Here is a 23,806-nt window from a genome sequence, read left to right as displayed (position 1 = left end):
GATTCTCACCATATCAAATGTTGCTTTGTCAACTTTGCTCATCTCATTCTTTTACTGATTAAATAAACGTGGTTGACAGCCAGTTACTGGGGAGAAGGGATTTAGGGTGGGCTTCTGTCCCTGGTCTTGGGGGCAGGGTCACAGGTAGCAACCACTAGGAGAGAGTAGAGGAAAGAGCAGGAGAAAGAAGATGGAGAAAGAAGGAGGCCCCCATGAGGCCTGATAGCCCATGTGCTAGTGACCTGGAGAAGTGGACCATGAGGTCAGGCTGATGGAGTAGAAAAAACCCTGGGCAAGACTTACACAGCAAGTAACACAGGGCCTATGGTTTGGATGTAAGTTAGCACAGCTCAGAACCTGCCCAATCTAGGCTTACAGATCTTCAAGTGAAATTCCATGTCTTTCTGTCATTTATAGAGGATAGCTAGAATATGCACTTCATTAACAGCCAGCCTCTGCTCACAGATGCCACACATGACGGGCAAAGTATGGAGGTCAATGTCAGCCTTGGAGAGCCTTGCCTACCTTAACACAATTTCTATCTTTGTCATTAAGGGGAATCCTAGACAGATAACAAGAGAACACCTGCCTCAGCGTGGGAAGCATCATGGATTCGCTTTATTTTTGTGTGGATCCTGCCAGTCACCTAATCACACCGTGTGCATCTGTACCTGGGATTTACCATTTACCTAGTGTGTTTGCCCTTTGTAGTGTCACTGTAGGATGTAGGACACAATTCCTCCATTAAGTATGACCCAAGCGAGAACCAGGGCTTTCTTACGCTCCGTCCTCACTGCCTAAAATGCTTTTCCTTTACCAGCCTGGGAGATTTGTCATCTAAATCCCCAGACAACATCAAAAGCCAACCTATCAGAGGGAGAACTAGCTCTGCTCTCTGTCTTCCCTGCTGCACTTCTGCGGGGCACCCTGTGTTCAGACTGTACAAGGTATTGGCTACCTAAGGTTGCTATATCTTGGACATCCTTTTCTCTTTTTTTAAAAAAATTATTGATGTTTTTATTATATATTAATACACTGTAGCTGTCTTCAGACACACTTCAGCACTATATGGACTTTTAAGATCCCAGACCATGAAGCACATTAATTTCTTTCCATATACATCACCTGGTTATGTGTCTTTTGTAGCATCACAAGAAAGATTACAAGGCTGTGGTGCACTTGGATCCCTTGTGTATAAGAACACACCTGACCTCCTCCATAGCAAAGGCTCTAAACCCCACCTCCTCTTCCCTAGCTCCTCTTGCATGGGCTGCCTTTTGGAGTTCTTTACATGTCTGAAGGCTCAGGAGAGCAAGGCCTTCCTGTCTCCCAGGGTCAACACCAAGGGGTCTTCACAGATGCTGGCTAGACTGACTGAAGGGCTATCTCATGCCCCTCAAGTGTGTAAAGCTGGCCCCTCTTAAAACATGCAGCACTATCTTCCCACAGAACTCAGGCTCGGCCTCGAACTACCCCCCCCCATGCCTATGTTATATAAGGCTTTGTGCTTATGTAAGTTGGCTGTTATTTAATTTTAAAAGTAAAGACTGTGAATGTTTTGATAAGTCAAAATTAAGTAGTTTGTCATAAAGGGCACTTGACTGTCACTTTCTCTACATCAACCTGTGACACTGTGATGTTTGCTGAAGACTTAGAGAGGCCTAAGCTTTTAACTTTGACTGGTTAGCTGAGCCAAACAGGATTTACATCCAGTTACTGTTTGTGCCGTTAGGAGACCTGTAGAACATGCCCACTTTTCTCTTCTGTACAGGGTTGGGAACAGAGACAAGGACATTTTGTGGCTAAGCAGGTGACCCTGCAGCACTCTGCTTTTGGTCATGGTGTCTTATTAGAGCAACAGTACTCTTAACTAAGACACATGGCATAGTATGTGTATGCACAAGGTTGCCAGGAAAGACCGTGAGGTGCCTTCCATTGCTCTCTCCCATATGTGTGTGTGTGTGTGTGTGTGTGTGTGTGTGTGTACATTATGTGTGTGTGTAGGCACATGCATATCTACTTGCTTTTTTGAAATTTTACTTAGTTTTACTTTGTGTGTATGGGAATAGTGCCTGCATGAGTGTCTTGTGTGGTCTTTGCTTTCCCAGTGGAGGGCACAGGAGGGCACCGGATCCTCTGGAACTGCAGTTACAGAAGGTTGTCAGCTACCATGTGTGTGCTGGGAAGTGAATCTGGATCCTCTTTACAGCTGTGAGGACCTTATATATTTTGAGACACGGCCCCTTATTGGGACTTGCTAATTTGGCTGGATGGGCTGGCCAGTGAGTCCTGGGTGGACTCTCTGGTGCTAGAGTTACCAGGGTATTCTTTGTGCCTGGCTGTCCTCACAGGTTCTGAGGGATGAATCTCATGGATTCAAGAGTGTGTACCCAGCAAGTTCTTCACTGACTTGGCCATCCCACAGGACCACACTGCTGCTTCTTTAAGAAAATGTCTCTCACACTGAAGGACTGAAGGCAGGTCAGCTCCCAGGAGGAGCATCTACAGATCTGAGGAATTCTTCTGAGATGTAAGAACACTGTTTTCATCCATACACATTTATGTGCCACACAGCTATCCACACCAGCATGGGCTATAGGTTATTTCCCAATTATAGGATAATCCAACATAATGTTATTTAGTTTGTTGTTAAATTCTTTGATATTCATCTGTTAGGAGCTTGTCAGGGATTGATTCCTCTTGCTAGTTTCCACAGACATTTGTAAGTGTCTGTTCATGTATGTGTGTGTGTGTGTGTGTGTGTGTGTGTGTGTGAATGTGAATGTCAGACTATAATTAGCAGGAGTTAGTTCTCTTCCCCTACCAAGTGGTTTCTTCCATTTGAACTCAGGTCTTCACCTTTAGTCATTGAGCGGTTTCAACAGCCTTCCATTTTATTTTTTAAGACATGGTCTCTTCTTGAACCTGAAGCTCATATGGGACTAGACATACATGCCACCACTCTCACGGGTCCTGGGGGTCTGAGCCCAGGCCTTTATGCTTGCATAATAAGCACATTGCACAGTTATCCTTCTCTTGGGCTGCCCCTGTGCATGTGTGTGGTGCTGTGGAATAACCCAGGGCTTTGCTAAAAATGCTAAAAAAATATACTCTATCACTAGTGTAAAGAGCTAATAACAAAATGCCAGATGAGAAACACAGTGTCCACTCACAGTCTGAAGGGACACAGTCCATCACAATGAGCTAGGGACAGTGAGGTGGTGGTTCCCATCTACAATCAGGAAGGAGAGAGGCATGAATACTTGTACTCAGCTTGTTTTCCTCTTTCTACCCCATCTATGACCATAGTCCATCCTGCTACCTGAAAGGCAGGCTACCCACATCAATTGACCCAGCCTGAAAATTTCCTCACACAGCCGTGTTGCCATTGCAACTCTCAACCCTGTCAGGATGATCACCAAGACTAACCATCACACATGGCCAGCAGGGTGAGCTTGAATTGAAGAGCTTTCTGTCTAGAGAAATGACTTGTACAACACCCAGATGACACTCCTGTGTGATGAATATGTCTTCCTTAGGGTCAATAGGTTGACCGTCTACACACACAGCACTGCCTGTGGCCCTTGGAGCAGGGTAGTTTACAGAAGACAGTCCACAGTAGCCTGTGGGGTTGTGGACACCTGAGAGGTCATGGTGAACTCCTCACTGTCACGCTCACTGCTCTCACCACATGGACTCTACTGTTCAAACCTCTTTGAGACATGGTTACTGACAGAGCTGAGAGGGGACAAGGCGAGCAGGAACACAGGAACGAGCTACCATAGAGTGAAGCAGAATTTGTGGTAGGGAACCATCAGTAGGCCCTGAGTATGCCCACACGGCCAAATAGCTGGGGACTACCCTGGCTGGGAGTCATGGAGAGGTAGATGGTAGCTCCGTGTCCTCAGAGTTCCAATCCCAAGGCCTCAGCAGCTGGGATGATTGGAACAAGAAGAGGTGAGGAGTGTGACCAGGAAGCAGAGGTGACAAGTGGAACAGGACCACAGGGCATTTGGCTCAGTACTCAGGCTGCTTACAAAGGTGAGCTCTCACCCCTTTTTGGCAAATGTACAAACACTTCTCTCAAGAAACTGATGACAGCAGGCTGGCTCAGGCTGTCCTTCAGAGTAGGAGGGGTTCTCCATGCAAGTGGGAAGGGAACTCACAGACACTAGGTATTTGCAGCTCCTGGGAGGCAGTGTGAGGGTGGGCGTGCCTGGGCTCAGGGTGATAATGGTTTATAAGGAAGAGGATCTGCTGTGAGAAGAGCACTTAGCACTCTCCACCATGAAGGGGACACTTCTTCTGGCCTTGCTGGTGATTGGAGAGCTGGGCTTTCAGACAAGTAAGATTGGGACCCTCACTCACCCCATTTCAGTAGATCTTTACGTGGGTCCCTAAGACAGGTCTAGGGGTCCTTGGGAGACCAGGGACAAGACGCTGCCGAAGACTCTTGGCGCTTTTTGCTCTGGGTTACAACAGTAGAGGTGACTGGGACTGGGAGACAGAGGTGTGCTGGTGACAATACTCACGATTAAGGGCCCTTCAATGCACATTGGAAGCAGAGGCAAGTGCGGGGCTTTCGTGAAGTAGGTGTGCAGGTCTGTCACTCATGTACCTTTGGCTGCTAGAAATGTGTGTTTCTTGGAAAACATGTTGTTTCTGGGAGGCTGCAGCCTTTGGTAGGCCAGGACTGTGGGCAAAGTCAGTTAAGACATTTGTAGATGAGGCAAGGTAACATGAGCCCTCTGCTTCTGTCAGACTGCACTCTCTCCCTCCCTCTTTCCATCGTCACTCCCACCTCTCTGTCTCAATCAACAAAGAGGCAGCCATTATATATGTATGTATATACACTGTAGCAGTCTTCAGACACACCAGAAGAGGGCATCAGATCTCATTTAGATGGTTTGAGGAACAATGCGGTTGCTGGATATTGACGTCATTGCCTCTGGATCTTAACCACTGCTCCATTCCTCCAGTTCCCAGCCCGAGGTCTTTTAACAATGTATGATGTGCTCTGTCTGTGTTTGCAGCGGAAGCATGCATTCCTTTCTTCAGTCTCTTTCTGAGCACGGTCTCGGGAAGTAGGCAGTGGTTGCATCATGAACTTCATTATTTCAATCCTACTGCGGGTGAAACGGCGGCCTTTGAAAAAATCCAGGACTGCTACTTTGCGGCAGGAACAATAAGCAAATTTCTGGATACCGAACTTATGGTAATGTCCCCACAATTGCCACTTGCCCATGCAGCCAATGGTGGAAGACCATGTACAAACGATCAGTGCAAACATTAACATGTGTCAGGTGAACGCTTGCCCACCCCAGTGCAAACCAATGCAGCACGCCAGGATAACATCCAGCCTGTTCCTCGCACGGTCCTACAGTTCACTCCCACATGCTGGGTAAACACTGGGTTCTCACCCATAGTAGGAACTGGGTGAGAACTCAGGTCTGGCCTCTGCAAAGGTATGACACCCCCAGCTCTACTCTAAGATGCTTGAAACTTTTGTCTACTGGCCAGTATCTTCTTTGGAACCTCCCTTGACTCTACTCCCCTGCCTCAGACGGAGTTCCTCTTCCACGAGTATCATCTGAACTACAGCCTGAACCTCCCTCCATGTCTGAAATGCCACCCCAACCCCCAGGGACTACGTGCAGCTGTTCAATACAGCTGCCTCCTGATGTCTCTTCTTTCAAGCATAACTGGAAGGCAGATATGTAGCTGTTGAACATTTCTACCTGTTTCCTAAAGTGCTTTTAGTTTGAGTGTTATGTCCTCCAGAACCAAAAAAAAAAATTTCTTCTAACAAGCCCAAATGGGGAGTGTATTTTTAACATGACCATACAGCCAGTGTGCCTGGAGATGTCCTTAGGTATGGGAAACATCACCAAAACTCATACTTAGCTACCTTGTCCCTCTCTAGACCCAGTCCCCACTATACCTTCCAGAACTTTCTCGCCCTCTTCCTTGTCTGGCTATGGCAGGTCTCAGGCTTCCTCCTGGATGTTGTGGGTGGGCTCCAGTTCCCTTTAGGCAGAGTCTCTTGCTGGAGACCTGAATCACTGCTGGGGAGTTTCTTTCCTGTGGATGAGAAGTGTTCACATTATGGGTGCCTAGGGAGCCTTGCTGAGGTCCTGCACCTTGCCTGTACCCACCTCTGTCCCTGTCTGTCTCTTTGTTGTCCAGGCATCCTTGATCTCCAGCCGGGAATGCAGGACATACTATCCCATCGACACCTTGAAGAAAATTGAGGGTCTATTTGGCACTTTACCAGAGCAGAAGTGAATGGATTTTTGGGCAACCCATCTTTGCATCATGTCTGATCTGAGTGCCATCTTCCCGACCTGTCCTCTTTCTCTCCTGAAGTTGGATTCCTGACAACTGTGCCCTCATCCTTCAATCTCTTAGGCTAATTTTAATAAATGCCTGCAGCTCCGTTCTGTGTCCTGTGTGTGTGTGTGTTCAGAGGATCCTGGAGGCAGTGAGAGAAATGACTTGTGTGGTCACTCAGAGCAGGGTGACTACCCCTGACTAGCCAGGCGATCATGGATCATGGGAGAGCCATTGTAGCCTTCCTTTTTTGTTGCTATGTAACCAGGTTGGCCTGGAACTAACAGAGATCGGTGTGTCTCTTCTTCCCAAGTGCTGGGATTATAGGTGTGTGTCCCCACACTCAGTTTACTGCAGCTGTGTGAGACTGTTGAGCCTGGGGTTGTCTGAGGGCAAGTAACATGTATGCAGCCACAAATTTCACCAGGCTGGTAGGACAGAAAGGAGGGGCACAGACACTTACCTCATGTGCTGCCTCCGGACTTTATCACAGGACTGTGAGTTTCTTATGTGCACTTATAACAGTGGAGGAACTCAGGGGATGATGTTTGTGTGCTTCTCAGATTCTCTTGGTCTGCTAGTGAGAGTCAACATTTGTCACACCCTGGTCAACCTAGCAAGTTCTGGACAGCCAGGTTTACCCAGAGAGATCCTGCCTCATAAACAAAACCAAGGGACTGGAGATGGCTCAGCAGTTAAGTGACGGTTGTTCTTCTAGAGGTTCTGAGTCCAGTCCCCATCAACTGCATGGTGGCTTCCGACTATCTGAGATGCCCTCTTCTGGTGTGTCTGAAGACAGCAACAGTGAGTTCATATTCATAAAATAAACCTTTAAAAGAAACCTAATAAAACTTAAAAAGAAACAAGACATTTTAACAGGGGAAAGATATAGCTGACAATGCCCAATGAAAGGAGAAAGAGAGAAGGGCTTTAAAGTAGATTCAGTGTGTATAATGCTCCCATGCCTTATTGGAGACCCGAGTTCAACTCCCAGAGCCTGTGTAAAGCCAGACTTGGTAGCACGTGTCCATAGAGCTAGTTCTTTCTTTAAGAGTTGGGAAGAGACAGGTGAATTCCGAGATGTTTGTAGGGCAGCCACTCTGGCATTCCACGATGTTAGGCAGACAGAGTCCTGTCCTAAACAATGGGTGAGGGATGTCCTCTGATCTCCATGCACACTGTGGTATGTGCACACCCGCTCTCCCTCATCCACTCAAATGCAAAACAGCAGCCAAGCAGCTAAGAGAGAGCAATGGCAGGCAGTGTGGAGGAAAATGATGAGCCCCATTAGCAATAATGGACAGACATTATATGTTGAAGACGAGTTGAACAGAGCAAGTGCAGGTGAGCAGGCAGAGAATGAACGTCATACAAACGGGACACACCGCTCAATGGTTAGCCCAAGCTGAGAAGTTATTTCCCTGCTGGTGAAATCAGCTAATTCCAGCCACACTAGATTAGAGTAAATGCAGGTTTATTGGGAAGCTGCTCTCAGGCAAGTTCACTGGCCCCAAGGACTGAGGCCAGGGATGTCACCATGGGGAGGGAACAGGAGAGAAAGAAAGGGCTGCCCTGTGTGCAGAGAGAGAAGAAGAAGACAGAGAAGCAGAAAGGGGAAAGCAAAATATCTGTGTTATGTAGGGAGGGCCTCTGGGGAAGGGCAGCCCAGCTGGAGAGTTTAGAGTTGGGGCAGAGTGTGCCAGGAAGAGATGCTGGGAGAACTTGGAGCACAGGTCTAATTTGATATGTAAAATATGCACCTCAGTCCCTTGTCCCCGGGTCAGAAACCAAACAAAAGGCAAAAGTCAGAACTGAAGGGTAAGACAACATAAAGTACTCAATGGGAGATGAAGGAACAGATTGAGTCATGCCCCTCTCCGTGGAAAGAAAACACCAGTGGGCAGCATGAGGGTGCCTGGTACCAATCACACCCAGCCCTGTCGTGGTGCCTCCTTTTCCCTTCTCTTGCCAAAGTTAGTCCCTGAGTGTCATAACAGTCACCCACGCTTGTTCCTTCAGCTCCAGCTGGACAAGTAGGTGATTCACGGAAGGGACAGTACAGCAGCACAAGTGACCCTTCCCCACCCCAACAGCGCACAGGGGAAGAAAGTAGTGATGACAGAGGAGCTCAAAGGGTTGGGGTTGCAGCTCAGTAACAGAGTGCTTGCCTATGACATACTGCAGAGAGAGAAAAGGAGATACCTCAGTGGTTTCTGAAACCAGGCAAGAAAAAAGTGTCAGTGGGAGGCGACTGGCAGCGTGTGGCAGAAGGACAATTCCAGGCTGTGTTCCTGCCAGGACGAAGCTTTGCCTGGTAAGATCTTTAGCCGGTGAGAAGACACGGGTCCTGCATTATTCCCTTGCAGGCTTCTGAGTCCTAGGTTGAGGGGCTACAGGATGATAAAGGCAGGTGCTCAGGCACCCCACGACCCACAGCAGCTATGCTGGAAAACCAAGAAGGAAGCAGGATCCATGAATGACCCCACGAAGAAGCACAGCAGCTCCAGGAAAAGGGAAAATAGCCCAGCCCAGGAGGCAGGGGAAGCAAGGTGGGCTGCCAGCACCAAGTGCTCCAGCACAGCGCCATGGTCCTGGGTCTCTGTGTCTCATCCTTGAGCCTCCGGATGAAGTGCACAGCCACACACTCAACGGCCACATTGCCCTACCAGGGGGGGGAAAAACGGTGTCCTTCAGCAGCCTCTCCATATCCAAAGTGTCCCATAGCAGGTACCTGCTCCCACCCCGCCATGTTCTGGCTACTTCACTGGAGAGTCCTGGGCTGGTGAGAGGCTGCCCTGTTCCTTCTTCTATTGGTCGTCCTGCAGCCCACATCCAGGAAATCACATGGACTGATAAATGCCATCTTAAGAGCTGGGCCTGGCCTGAAGGCTCCACCCACTCCCTGCCTTCCACTCATTCTTCCCACTCTGAGTCCTTGCTCCCACACTGACCCTGGCTCGCTTTTTCCTCTAGGTCCTGGGAATATCAGTTACCACCCTTCCAGAACCTCACTCGGTAGATCAACTCTCCTGTTTTTCTCTCCTCCATTGCCATAGCAACCCTTTGGCCCACAGCAAAGGTACCCTGAATACTTGGGACACGGAGCCATGAAGGCCATCCTGTTCTGGCTCACAGTACTTGGGGAAGATTTGCCTTGTTCCTAGTTTCAACCTCAGCCGCCGTAGTGCTTGCATAGGTACCCCAGGTTTTATCAACTCTATCGCACAGGGGATCTGTTAATATCCCAGCCTTAGAGGCCTGTAGGCCCAACGTGTTTGTGTCCTGTTTAAAGCTTCCCATGTGTTACTTAAGTCCTGACTTCTCTGTCCCAGTATCTGGTTTTAACCCAGACCTGGCACTGCATTGCTTGTTCAAAGTATCTCCTGTTCCAATGCTGTATGCACGTTGCTCCCATTTATTCTCTGATTTTTTTTTTATTGAAATTGATCATCCAATGAGTGTACAGGGGAGAAAACAGGGCTGCACTTCCACCAGGCAGTGGAGGAGAGAAGAGCAGATAAAAAGAGAATTTGGCCACCGGGAGTGATTCTGAAGGACTCTTGGGAAAACACCTGGAGCAGGGACAGCCAGTTTGATAGTAAAATGTAAGTGTCTCGGGGATTTTCATTGGGCAGTCGCCAGATTAATTTAGAGGATTAGAACGGATCAATGGATGCCCACTCACTGTGCTCTGAAGTTCGATTAAATAAATATAATAGCCTCTGTCTCGTTTATTTGGAAACTAGCCGAGATACACAAGAAACAGCTACTTTTAAGATTGCGTTGACAAAAGCTCAGCTTCCTTGTTCCTGCATCCTTGGGTAATTCTCTGATTTACCCATGCACCAGCCCTGGTGCAGATCCCCGCATCCCACCCAGGGTCTCCACAAGAGTCCTGGGAATGTTCATAGATAGAGGGTCCTGCCTTGTAGTCATCTGCCCCACCATCACTGACCTTTCCCCTTGTTCCCATTTCATTCCTATGCATTGGCCAGTGCCTCTTGACATCCCTGGGTAGCTGCCAAACACAGGTCCAACCCATGAACATGACTTAACTTCATGTCTTTTTGACAACCATCCTAACCGTTGTTAAGCCCCTCAATGTTCATTCAAGACTAGCCTTATCTGTATCTGCCTTAGTATCTTGGTAAGTTCTAGAACGTAAGTCGTCTTTCAGATCACTATCTTCCCTTATTCCTGATGCTAAGGAGGTTACATTTGCCCCCTGTGGCTGCATCCCATATATCTTCCCTACCACGTACTCTGAGAAAAGCGTCGATTAGTAGCTATAAGATGCTAGCAAGGTGGCTCAGTGGTTAAAGGATTAACTACTCTTCAAGGGGGGCTCAGTTCGAATCCCAGCACCATACTGCAGCTTTCGACCATCTAAACGTCAGTCTCTGAGGACTGAAGCTCTTTTCTGTTGGGGAGGGGCATTGAACATCATGTGCACAGACATATGTACAAAGGAGCAAAACATATACCTCCATACATTCACAAAATATCTCATGCCTGTAATAATAATGATAATGATAATAATAATAATAATAATAATAATAATAATAATAATAATAATAATAATAATAATTATCCTCGGCTCATCATGTTGGCTCCAGCACCCTGAGAATCAAAGCCTCTCTGCTTAACTACTCAGTTTCCCGTCTCCCCCCATGTGCATCTTCAAGCCTCTCACAGGCAGGCCTCCCTGTAGAGAAAACGTCTTCATCTCTGAACTATGACAATGGACATCGTATTCTCAGACAAACAGAATGGCTATAGCCATACTGGTGGTGGCGGTTCATGGTCAGAGGACAACAGGTTACGAATGCAGAGGACCAGGGTTCTGTTCCCAACACCGTATCAATCAGATTATCAGCCCCTCCAACTCCAGCTCCAGGATCTTCCTAATCTTAGCAGACAACTGCACACACGTGGTACATACCCACACAGACATGAAAACACATCATGTCATTGACTGTTTTTTTTTTTTTTTTTTTTTTTTTTTTTTTTGAGACAGGATTTCTCTGTATCATGGCTGTCCTGGAACTCGCTGTAGACCAGAGTGGCCTCAAACTCAAAGTTCTGCATGCGTCTGCCTCCCAAGTGCTTGGTGTAGAGGATTGCACCACCACCACCTGGGCAAACATATAATTAAAAAAAAATCTTTTGAAAAGCAATAATGGAAATACGCCAAGCAAACAAAACTGTTAACTCAAGCTACAGACCCCAAGTGGCTCTGTCAGGATCAGTGTCCTGTGTACAATGTTAGCATGACCTCCATGTGCAAAACATTCAGACAGGGAGTGTTGGTGAACACCCTTAGTCACAGAACCAGGAAGGAGAGGCAGGCATAGGCATATCTCTGTGAGTCTGAGGCCACCAAGATGTCTGTGGAGAGTTCCAGGACAGCTTGGGCCACATAGAGAAACCCTGTCTCAGTAAAGAAAAAAAAGAGACCAAAAAAAAAGTGAAAGACCCCCCCGCTTAGCAACAGTAAATGCCATTTCTGTAAGGCTGTGCACACACGGGGCAGGCTAGGTCAGGGTCCCAGGTGGCCAAGCAAGATACCGGTGGGCGGCCAGCTAGCAATAGACAAAGAAAGGAAGACATTCAGACAAGCCCAGCTTTCAGATAAGCTGCAGCCCCCGACTGGAACCAGGAGTTGTGTCCTTGGAGCCATATTTCTGCCACAGTTCCCACACTTAAGATGAGCCCAAGCAATTATCCTTGGAAGCTGCAGCCCAACTAGTACCAGGAGTTGCCTCCTTAAAGCCATATTTCTGCCATAGTTCCCACACTTAGATAAGCCCAAGGCAACTATTCTCAGGAGCTGCAGCCCCAGCTGGTATCAAGAGCTGTTTCCTTGGAGCCATGTCCTTGGGGTCACTCCCTGGCCACATTTAAACTAACCAATTAGAACCCTGTTGCTATGCTTCTGCTTCTGTACCTTGCTTCTGCCCCCCAAGCCCTATAAAAAGGGGATTGCCCCTTTGTCCGGCACGCAAGTCCTCTGAGAGACTGTGTGCCCACAGGTACCTGTGTAAATAAACCTCTTGCTACTTGCATCCAAAGTGAGTGGTCTCACTGTTCCTTGGGACGGGTCTCTTCAGACGGAAGATACCCTCCGGGGGTCTTTCAAAAGATGCGGACCCAGTCCCTGAACCGCAGCTGTTTCTAGACATGGCTGAGTGAAGGGGAACATTGTGACAGAATTAAATTCTGTCTAAGGATGTTGTCAGGACTCCCTTTCAGCTTGCCTTTCCCCCTTAATGTTGAGAAATACGAGGGACAAGCACTGTTAGAAAACAAAGCCAACATTTTTTTTTCTTAGTTGGTACATCAGCTAAGATGTTCTTCAGAGGGCACTGGGTTTGACTTTCCTACTTAAGTGAAAGAAACAGCACAAACAGTTGGAAGGAACCAAAATGTAGTGCTAATTATGCTCCCCCCAAAAATTCGCAGGAAGGGTCTGCAGGTAGCTTCTGGGAGCCTGCTTCCCAATTGGTTCTGACTGGTAAATAAAGGTGCCAGCAGCCAATAGCTGCGAAAGACAGACAGAGGCAGGTATTTAGGATTTCCTGTGCAGGGGACAAAGAGGAGGAGGAAGAGGAGGAGGAGGAGGCAGATGAGGAGGCAGAGGAGCAGGAGGAAGAAGAGGAGAAAGCAGATGAGGAGGAGGAGAAAGCAGAAAAGGGGGAGAAGGCAGAAGAGGAGGAGGAGCAGCAGGAGGAGATACACCATGCTTTAGGAGAGTGTGGAGAGAGACACAGAGGACACACTAGTTGAGAAATATCTTACAGCTGGATCTCATGGAAGCATTTTCTCAACTGAGGCTCCTTTCTCCATGATAACTCCATCTGTGTCATGTTGAAACAAAACCAACCAGTACACCATCCACTTCACCCACTAGACATCAGAGGGATAAAGCAGGCCTTGTAATCCTGGGTCTCCCTAGTTAGGCTCATCAACTGTGTCCTGAACAGAAGTCTAGAAGCTATTACCCAGAAAACACTCTTTGCAGACAGTGGAGAAGATGAGAGAAAGGCTTTCTTCAGTGGTCAGAGATTACAGTATCTCAGGTGACTTCCATTGCAAAAGCCCCACCTTATCTATAAGTCTGGTTCCAGGGGATTTGACTCCCTCCTCTGGCCTCATTGGCACTTGGCAATCTGGTGTACAGACATATGCTTTAAACGCACACAGTAATTAATAAGTTTAAGCATTTTCCATAGAACATGGCTGGCCCTATGGATGAATGCAATTACATTTAACTACATTTAAAACGTATCATTTATTCCATCGAGTAAAACTGGTTCTTCACTAACCCAGCTCTCAGGAAGCAGAGATAGGTGGATCTTTGTGATTTCCATGACAGCTAGGAATGCATAGAGAGATCTGGTTTCGCCAAAACCAAAACTGAAGCCAAAACAACAACAACACAAAGGAGGAAGTGTCATGCATGGGTGATACAAATCACAAGGGCAGGGTGTGGATTTATCTACTCTTGTCTGGAAAAAGCTGTTGTGGAATTTTTAAATGTCAACCTGGGATTTCCATGGCCTTTGACCAGTTAGTTTCTGGATAAAAGACACACACAAATTTTATATTACAATAAGCCTTAATCAACACGAGAGCTGGACAGATACCTACTCTTTATGTGTTCTATTAGAATCTACTTTCCTAACAATAACTCTGAATTATTAATGACTACTTACTATGTTTTATCTGGGCTTTCCAACTGGTCAGCCCTAAGGGCCACATTTTTATGGCTCACTTAACCTATGGTGGCTTCTCCTCCTCCAGCAACTTCTTCTCCCATGATCCTCTTCCAACTCCAGGCCCTGGAAACCTAAACCCCACCGATGTCCCACACCCAGCTATTGGCTGTTGGCATCTTTATTAACCAATCAGAAATAACTTGGAGGCAGATTCACAGATCTATGTGTATTCTGCAGGTCTTGGAGGCCCACCCTTAGCATTACAGAAGACAGCAAGACCAAACCTCAACAAAGAGCCCACATCTAAACCAACGCAGAAGGCTCATGAAATATGCAGTACTGCATTATCTGATCACAGGATTTGTGGTAGGAGGAGCATTTCCATTATTTTTGCAAGTGCATTTACCATGTACCTCAGCTTGCTTCATGAGAGTAAACCAGAGAAGCCACGAGAGGTGAGTTTCTCTGGGGCATAAAAGTGAAGCTTAGAACTGCATTGGAGACTGTCCCTAGGAGTAAGTTATCACATCTAAGACTGAGATAAAATTTAGGAAGACGAACCAAGGAAAGGGTTCACCAAATATGAATTTATGTGATCTGGCATGGGAAAAAAAACACCTCATTTTTCTTTTAACCAGCAAGTCAAATGATAAACTCAAAAGATTGGCTTTTATTCACATGATTGTTTCACTATTAGCCACATACACATGGCGTGGAGGGGTTATGTACCTGGGTAGGCAGGTGCCCTGAGAGGCCAGTAAAGGACATATGTTACAGCCATTGCAAGCTGCCAAGGTTCACCCATATGTCACCAACTTTTCCATCACTTTCCCTACATCAAAACCCCTTGGTCATAATGTGGAGGTTTTAGATTTTTATACATTTCACCAATAATATTTGTCTCTGGCCGATATTGGGCATCACTGAATGAATAACCATGTTTCTAGTTACTTTGTATTTCACAACTGATTTTCTGAGATTATCTTTACTCCTGACGTAGGTGGTTTTAACCTCAAATACCAGTGAATGAAGAGTCACTTTCTCGTGTGGAAAAACGTCCTGGGATACAAAGATGGGTCAGTGTTTAAGAGCTCTTCCAGAGGACAAGGGTTCTCATCACCTACTAAAAGAGTTAAAATTTCAAGTTAGCTCCCACTAACCCTGCTTTGAGGACAAGTATGCTTCAAGGCTAAGAAAAAAATAACTTGTTTAAAGAAATGGCCCAAACCCAGACTGGCTAGACTCAATAAGGTCTGGACTGGCCTTGCAGTCCTGAGAAAAACTAGTATGAAGGTCAGTGTGCCCCAAAACAGAGTTAAATCATATCCAAAAGCAGACAGAGAGTGCCAATTTGAATAAGCCAATAAAATTATTATGTGCTTCTTGCTAACTGCTTATGTAATTTTCCCTATAAATATGTCCCCCTAATTGAGTTCAGGGTCGATGCCTCTGTCTCCTGCGTGAGATATGTATCGGCCCGGAGCTGCATCATTAAACTACCTCATGCTTTTGCAGCAAGAAGGTCTCTCGTGTTTCATTGGGTAACCCCGTGTCCTGAGACTCGAGTGGGGGGGTCCCCGAAAGGGCTGGAAACTGTCTGTCTCTCCAGTTCCAGGGAACCCAAGGTCCTCTTCCTGCTTCTGCCCCACACAGGCACACTAATGTTGAACAGACATTCATGCAGACATGATCCATACAGAATTAATATAAATGAATTTTTAAATATCATTGAACACAACCCTACACTCTCACAGTAACAAGTTACCACTTTACACACATCCTGCACCAGCAACTTGTATAAACACAGGTTACTTTGAAAATGGCTGACCACAGAGAATTTTCTTTTGGAACCTGACGTTCCTTAGAATTGGAGTCTTCATCTACTCAACTGCATTCTCCCAATCTTCACAATCATGAGTCTACCTGAAATTTTCTTTTCATTGCCAAATATACATGATCTTACACAACTGCCTTTTAAATTTTTTCTGCATCTCTCTCTCTCTCTCTCTCTCTCTCTCTCTCTCTCTCTCTCTGTGTGTGTGTGTGTGTGTGTCTGTTTGTGTGTGGGAAGTGGTGGTGGTGGTAGTTGTGGTGGTAAATATTAAAAAATGTAAAGTCACCAGGCCATGATGTATTTGCCGTTATAGTGTGTGTGTGTGTGTGTGTGGTGGTAAATGTTAGAAAATGTAAAAAGTCACAAGGCTATGACGTATTTACCGCTACAGTGTGTGTGTGTGTGTGTGTGTGTGTGTGTGTGTGTGTGTGTGCGCGCGCGCGCGCGGGTGCACGTGTGCAAAGTCGATGTCAAATGACAATTTACAGAAGTAGGTTTGGTCCTATCCTTCTACCATGTGTATCTTGGGGAATAAACTCAGGTTGTCAGGCTATGGAGCAAATGCCTTTACCTACTGAACCACCTCACCAGCCTCACAGCTGACTTATTAAAGGGTCAGTCCACATGCATTCAAATAAAAATAAGGGAATAGTATTAGCTCTAAGGTTGTTGGGTGAACCTATGGTTTCCTGTGTCATCTGCTTTTGTGGGATTGGAGAAGGCTTCCTGGGCTTGGTTTCAGTCCTTTCCGTAGTTATGTATGTACATTCCTGTAGCGGGAGCAAGAGCAGAACTTTGGGACACTGGCAAAGCTAGCCGCCAAGGGGCTGTATGTATCTGTGGTGCAATTTAAGGGTGTTCACTCCTATGAAGGTTCTCGCCTTGGGAACTACATTACCCATAAACTTAGACGTAGGGTCTGTGGGCGGGACTTCCGGTATTTGTCCGGAAAAGCGTCTTCTGTACGGGATTTGAAGAATCTTGGGTTGGACGGCTGCAGCAGCGGATAAGGAACTCAGAAACTCAAGGAGAGCTTGTCCGCGGGGCTCAGGGGGACTCCGCATAGATGACAGCGCGACCGGACTGCACTACTTCAGCTGGGCCACAGCTTGGCGTGACTTTGCGGGGCTCTTGGTCTGCAGGTGGCGGCCACCTGGACACCTCTGCCTGAGAAGGTGCTGTGACCCCAAGCAACACTTGAGGGCAGCCAAGTGCACATCTGAAGTCAGAGGCCACGTCTGCCGAGGTCGTTTCATCTCTGCTTAATACATTTTACTATTAATCTGGGTGTCTCTGCACCAAGTGCGTTCTCATGATGTCTCCTTAAGACCTCCTGGTGGCTGAATTCTTTTCTTTTCTGCTCTCCTCCCCTCCACTGGCTGATGGAAGTGCAGCCCTGTATTCTTTTCTGCCCACCCATTGAATGATCAATTTTAATTAATAAATCAGAGGATTTAATAGGGAGCAATGTTTATACAGCATTGAAACAGGAGATACTTTTTTTTTTTTGCAGTAAATATTAAAAGGATGGCCTAGCTTTTTATCGTCCCCCGCAGTCTCACTCTGGGGACACCACTCTAGTGCAGAGCCAAGCATACACCATGCAGTCATACACGCTTGGCGCCCCATGTCACCTCTAGGAACACTGTCATGGTTCACTCCACCGCCCCTTTTCTGCTTTTGTCCCAGATGAATATGAGCGGCCCCTGCGTATTCCTTTCCCCCGCCGCCCAGCACAAACATGATTCTATGCCTGGTACCGTATTAAGCAGGTTTATAATTAAATTCTCAGTCTACAAACCCTCTACACAATAAGCTTACAACCAATGGACAAAGATACAAACTGCCCTTTTACATGAGATTAAAAAAAAAAAGCCCCATAGAAACCCTTAGAAATAATAACAACCTCGTCAAGCTAGAGATGTGCCAAGAGAGATATAAACATCTGCCTCTATCTTTGTTCCTCCTGAAATCTCCTCCTCTCCCATTTTTCCTCGACTTTCCCTTGCCTACCTCTCCACTGTCCAATTACCTATCACCTTAACATCAACTCACAATAAGCAATGCAGTGCCAGGTATGCATTATAACCAGATACAGGGACAGAGAAGTCAGCACTTAAGTAACACACGGGAAGCTTTAAACAGGACACAAACACGTTGGGCCTACAGGCCTCGAAGGCTGGGATATTAACGGATCCGCTGTGCGATAGAGTTGATAAAGGCTGGGGTACCTGTGCAAGCACTACGGGGGCTGAGGTTGAAACTAGGAACAAGGCGAAGCTTCCCCAAGTACTGTGAGCCAGAACAGGATGGCCTCCATGGCTCCTTGTCCCAAGTACTCAGGGTACCTTTGCTGTGGGCCAAAGGGTTGCTATGGCAATGGAGGAGAGAAAAACAGGAGAGAGTTGATCTCCCGTGTGAGGTTCTGGAAGGATGGTAACTGATATTCCCAGGACCTAGAGGAAAAAGCGAGCCAGGGTCAGTGTGGGAGCAAGGACTCAGAGTGGGAAGAATGAGTGGAAGGCAGGGAGTGGGCGGGGCCTTCAGGCCAGGCCCAGAGCTTAAGATGGCATTTATCAGTCCATGTGATTTCCTGGATGTGGGCTGCAGGACGACCAATAGAAGAAGGAGCAGGGCAGCCTCTCACCAGCCCAGGACTCTCCAGTAAAGTAGCCAGAACATGGCGGGGTGGGAGCAGGTACCTGCTATGGGACACTTTGGATAGACTGGAGGTGGAGAGGCTGCTGAAGGACACCGTTTTTCCCCCCCTGGTAGGGCAATGTGGCCGTTGAGTGTGTGGCTGTGCACTTCATCCGGAGGCTCAAGGATGAGACACAGAGACCCAGGACCATGGCGCTGTGCTGGAGCACTTGGCGCTGGCAGCCCACCTTGCTTCCCCTGCCTCCTGGGCTGGGCTATTTTCCCTTTTCCTGGAGCTGCTGTGCTTTTGGGGTCATTCATGGATCCTGCTTCCTTCTTGGTTTTCCAGCATAGCTGCTGTGGGTCGTGGGGTGCCTGAGCACCTGCCTTTATCATCCTGTAGCCCCTCAACCTAGGACTCAGAAGCCTGCAAGGGAATAATGCAGGACCCGTGTCTTCTCACCGGCTAAAGATCTTACCAGGCAAAGCTTCGTCCTGGCAGGAACACAGCCTGGAATTGTCCTTCTGCCACACGCTGCCAGTCGCCTCCCACTGACACTTTTTTCTTGCCTGGTTTCATAAACCACTGAGGTATCTCCTTTACTCTCTCTCTGCAGTATGTTGCAGGCAAGCACTCTGTTACTGAGCTGCAACCCCAACCCTTTGAGCTCCTCTGTCATCACTACTTTCTTCCCCTGTGCGCTGTTGGGGTGGGGAAGGGTCACTTGTGCTGCTGTACTGTCCCTTCCGTGAATCACCTACTTGTCCAGCTGGAGCTGAAGGAACAAGCGTGGGTGACTGACAGGCACATATGACACTCAGGGACTAACTTTGGCAAGAGAAGGGGAAAGGGGGCGCTACGGTAGGGCTGGGTGTGATTGGTACCAGGCACCCTCATGCTGCCCACTGGTGTTTTCTTTCCACGGAGAGGGGCATGACTCAATCTGTTCCTTCATCTCCCATTGAGTACTTTATGTTGTCTTACCCTTCAGTTCTGACTTTTGGCTTTTGTTTGGTTTCTGACCCGGGGACAAGGGACTGAGGTGCATATTTTACATATCAAATTAGACCTGTGCTCCAAGTTCTCCCAGCATCCCTTCCTGGCACACTCTGCCCCAACTCTAAACTCTCCAGCTGGGCTGCCCTTCCCCAGAGGCCCTCCCTACATAACACAGATATTTTGCTTTTTCCCTTTCTGCTTCTCTCTCTTCTTCTCTCTCTGCACACATGGGTGCCCTTTCTCTCCTGTTCCTTTCCCATGGTGACATCCCTGGTCTCAGTTTATGGGGCCAATGAACTTGCCTGAGAGCAGCTTCCCAAGAAACCTACATTTACTCTACTCTAGTGTGACTGGAATTAGCTGATTTCACCAACAGAGAAACAACTTCTCAGCTTGGGCTAACCACTGAGCAATGTGTCCCGTTTGTATGACGTTCATTCTCTGCCTGCTCACCTGTACTTGCTCTGTTCAACTCCTCTTCTCAAGTTTTTTTTTTTTTTTTTTTTTTTTTTTTTTTTTTTTTAAACTATGGTACAGAATAAGAGTTATTGGGCTGGAGAGATGGCTCAGTGGTTAAGAGCACTGATGGCTTTTCCAGAGGTCCTGAGTTCAAATCCCAGCAACCACATGGTAGCTCAGAATCATCTATAATGGGATCTGATGCCCTCTTCTGGTGTGTCTGAAGATTGCAACAGCGTACTCATATATAATAAATAAATCTTAAAAAAAAGAGTGGTCCTATTGTGATGTCTGTCCATTATAACTAATGTTTCTTTACACTGCCTGCCACTGCTCTCTCTTAGCTGTTTTGCTGGTGTTTTGTGTTTGAGTGTATGAGTGAGAGCAGGTGTGCACATACCACAGTGTGTGCACGATCAGAGGACATCCCTCACCTCTTCTTTAGGAGAGGTGTCTGATAGTCTGACATTGTGGATTACTAGGCTAGCTGGCCTACAAACTTCAGGGAATTCACCTGTCTCCTCCCATCTCTTGATGGGAGCACTAAGACTATGGACACATGCTACCATGTCTGGCTTTACACAGGTTCTGGGCGTTAAACTCTGGTCTCCAATAATGTATGGGAGCATTCTACCCACTGAACCTTCTTCCCAGCCCTTCTCTCTTTTTCCTTTCATTGGGCATCAGCTGGTATCTCTTTCCCCATTAAAGTGTTTTGTTTCTTATTAGGTTTATTAGGTTTCTTTTAAGGGTTTCTTTATTCATTTCATGAATATGAGTACATTGTTGCTGTCTTCCGACACACCAGAAGAGGGCAACTCAGATAGTCGTGAGCCACCATGTGGTTGCTGGGAATTGAACTTGGAACCTCTGAATGAGCAGCCATCTCTTATGTGCTGAGCCCCTTATGTCTCCTGCCCCTTAGTTTGGTTTCTGAGGCAGGCTTCCTCTACGTAGAACTGTCTGTACTAGAACTTGCTATGTTGACCAGGGTGTGACACATGGTGACTCTCACTAGCAGACCAAGAGAATCTGAGAAGCACACAAACATCATCCCCTGAGTTCCTCCACTGTTATAAGTGCACATAAGAAACCCACAGTCCTATGATAAAGCCCAGAGGCAGCACTTGAGGTGAGTGTCTGTGCCCCTCCTTTCTGTCCTGCCAGCCTGGTGAAGCCTGTGGCTGCATACATGCTACTTGCCCTCAGACAACCCCAGGCTCAACAGTCTCACACAGCTGCAGTAAACCGAGTGTGGGGACTCACACCTATAATCCCAGCACTTGGGAAGAAGAGACCCACCTATCTCTGTGAGTTCCAGGGCAGCCTGGTTACATAGCAACAAAAAAGGAAGGCTACAATGGCTCTCCCATGATCCATGATCACCTGGCTAGTCAGGGGTAGTCATCCTGCTCTGAGTGGCCACACAAGTCATTTCTCTCAATGTTTCCTAGATCCTCTGAGCACTTCACATGATTCCTGTCAGCATAGAGACACAGGACACAGAACAGAGCTGCAGGCATTTATTAGAATCAACCTGAAGGATAAGGGCACACGTGTCAGGAATCCAACTTCTGGAGAGAAATGGAACAGGTCAACAAGATGGTTCACAAATCAGAAATGTTGCAAAGATGGGTTGGTTCACAAATCAGAAATGTTGCAAAGATGGGTTGGTTCACAAATCAGAAATGTTGCAAAAATGGGTTGATTCACAAATCAGAAATGTTGCAAAGATGGGTTGGCTAAAAGCGATTAGCTTGTAATACCCAGAGACCTTGGTAATTACAATGGTCATTTTCTTTACAAGTTTATTGCTGTAGTATTTCAGGCATTCCTCCCTGAAGAGCATGGCTTCCTGCAAAACCAAGAGACAGACAGGGACAGAGGTGGGTCCAGGCAACGTGCAGGACCTCAGCAGGGCTCCCCAGGCACCCATGATGAGAACACTTCTCATTCACAGGAAAGAAACTGCCCTGTAGTAATTCAGGTCTCCAGCAAGAGACTCTACCTCAAGGGAACTGGAGCCCACCCACAGCCTTTAGTAGAAAGCCTGAAACCTGCCATAGCCAGGTAGGGAAGAAGGTGAGAATGTTCTGGAAGGCATGGTGGGGGCTGGGTCTAGAGAGGGACAAGATAACTGAGCATGAGTTTTGGTGATGTCTCCCATACCTAAGGACATCTGTCCAGGCAAATTATCTGTATGGAAGGACATGTTAATAATACATCCTTTATGTTGGTGTGTTAGAAGAAATTACTTTTTGCAAAGCACTGTGTTTATGCAGGATGTGACACTCAATCTAAAAGTACTTAATGAAACACACACACACACACACACACACACACACACACACACAGAGAGAGAGAGAGAGAGAGAGAGAGAGAGAGAGAGAGCTGCACTGTTCAAAATATACATCTCTGCCATCCAGTTGTGCTAGAAAGAAGAGACAACAGGAGACAGCTTTGGTGAACAGCTGCAGACACTCTCTGGGGATAGGGGTGGCATTTCAGACATGGAGGGAGGTTCAGGCTGTAGTTCAGATGATACTCGTAGAAGAGGAACTCCATCTGAGGCAGGGGAGTAGAGTCAAGGGAGGTTCCAAAGAAGACACTGGCCAGTATACAGAAGTTTCAAGCATCTTAGAGTAGAGCTGGGGGTGTCATACCTGTGCAGAGGCCAGACCAGAGTTCTCACCCTGTTCCTACTATCGGTGAGAACGCAGTGTTTACCCAGCATGTGGGAGTGAACTGCAGGACCGTTCGAGGAACAGGCTGGATGTGTACCTGTCATGCTGCATTGGTTTGCACTGGGGTGGGCAAGGGTTTGAGTTTTCTCAGTTGCTGGTCCCCTGACACGTGTTAATGTTTGTACACAGCCTTCCGCCATTGGCTGCATGGGCAAGTGGAGGTGGGGAGGACGTTACCTCACTTTTGGCTCCCAATATTTTGACTCTTACTCCTCTATCACTCTGGAAATACTCTGCACAGTCCTCGATTTCTTCAAAGGCCATCATTTTCTGGGCAGTATCTTGGAATGCAGAAAGTTTGTGATGCAACCACACCCTGCTCCCAGAGACAACATTCCATAGCCAGTGAAGAACGGAATGCACGCTTCAGGTGCAAACAGACAGAAAAACAAGGTTCAAAGATCCCAGGGTTGCAGAGGCAGGAACTTGCATTTCCTTGCTGCATTTACAAATTCATTAACTGACCTTTTCCAAAGACCTACCAAAGGCTGCAGTTTATGGATACAACATGGTTTCCATGAGACACTCACTTCTAGCAGAAAGTGACACATGAGTGGACAGGCCTGTATGTCCGACCTCCATGGAAGCCCCACACTTCCTTTGCTTCAGGTGTGCATCTAAGGGCCCTTCATCACCCGTATCTTCACCTGCACACCTCCATCTCTCCATCTCACCCACTCCAACTATTGAAACCCAGAGCAGAAAAAATCGAGGGTCTCCTGTAGGACTCATTTCCAGTGGCCTCCCGAGGACCGCCTAGAGCTGTCTCAGGGCCCCACTAACAGATCGCCATGGGACCGAGATAGGGTGAACGAGGGTCCCACTCTCACATGTCTGGAAGCCCAGCTCTCCAATCACCAGCAAGGCCAGCAGAAGTGTCCCCTTCATGGTGGAGAGTGCTAAGTGCTCTTCTCATAGCAGATCCTCTTCCTTATAAACCATTATCACCCTGAGCATAGCCACGCCCACACCTAACCCTGCCTCCAAGGAGCTCTAAATACCTTTTGGGCAAGAACCTAGCATCTGTGGGTCTTCCCATTTGAATGGGGGAGGGAATATGAGAGCCCCTCCTACTCTGAAG

General features: G+C 47.3%; 1 protein-coding gene across 1 annotated transcript; it reads left to right on the top strand.

Moving 5' to 3' along the window:
* Positions 1-4,287: 4,287 nt before the first annotated feature.
* Positions 4,288-6,285, top strand: LOC308413364 (secretoglobin family 2B member 24-like; the record flags this gene model as incomplete). The annotated part of the gene is made up of 3 exons (XM_080908302.1): positions 4,288-4,345; positions 5,034-5,215; positions 6,187-6,285. 3 exons carry the CDS (start codon positions 4,288-4,290, stop codon positions 6,283-6,285), a joined length of 339 nt encoding a protein of 112 aa, XP_080764428.1.
* Between the last annotated feature and the right edge of the window lie 17,521 nt (positions 6,286-23,806).

This window comes from Micromys minutus (assembly GCF_963924665.1).
Source record: "Micromys minutus genome assembly, chromosome: 32".
Lineage (NCBI taxonomy): Eukaryota > Metazoa > Chordata > Mammalia > Rodentia > Muridae > Micromys > Micromys minutus.
The sequence above is the reverse complement of the archived record's forward strand: the minus strand, read 5'-3'. Positions and strand labels throughout refer to the sequence as shown.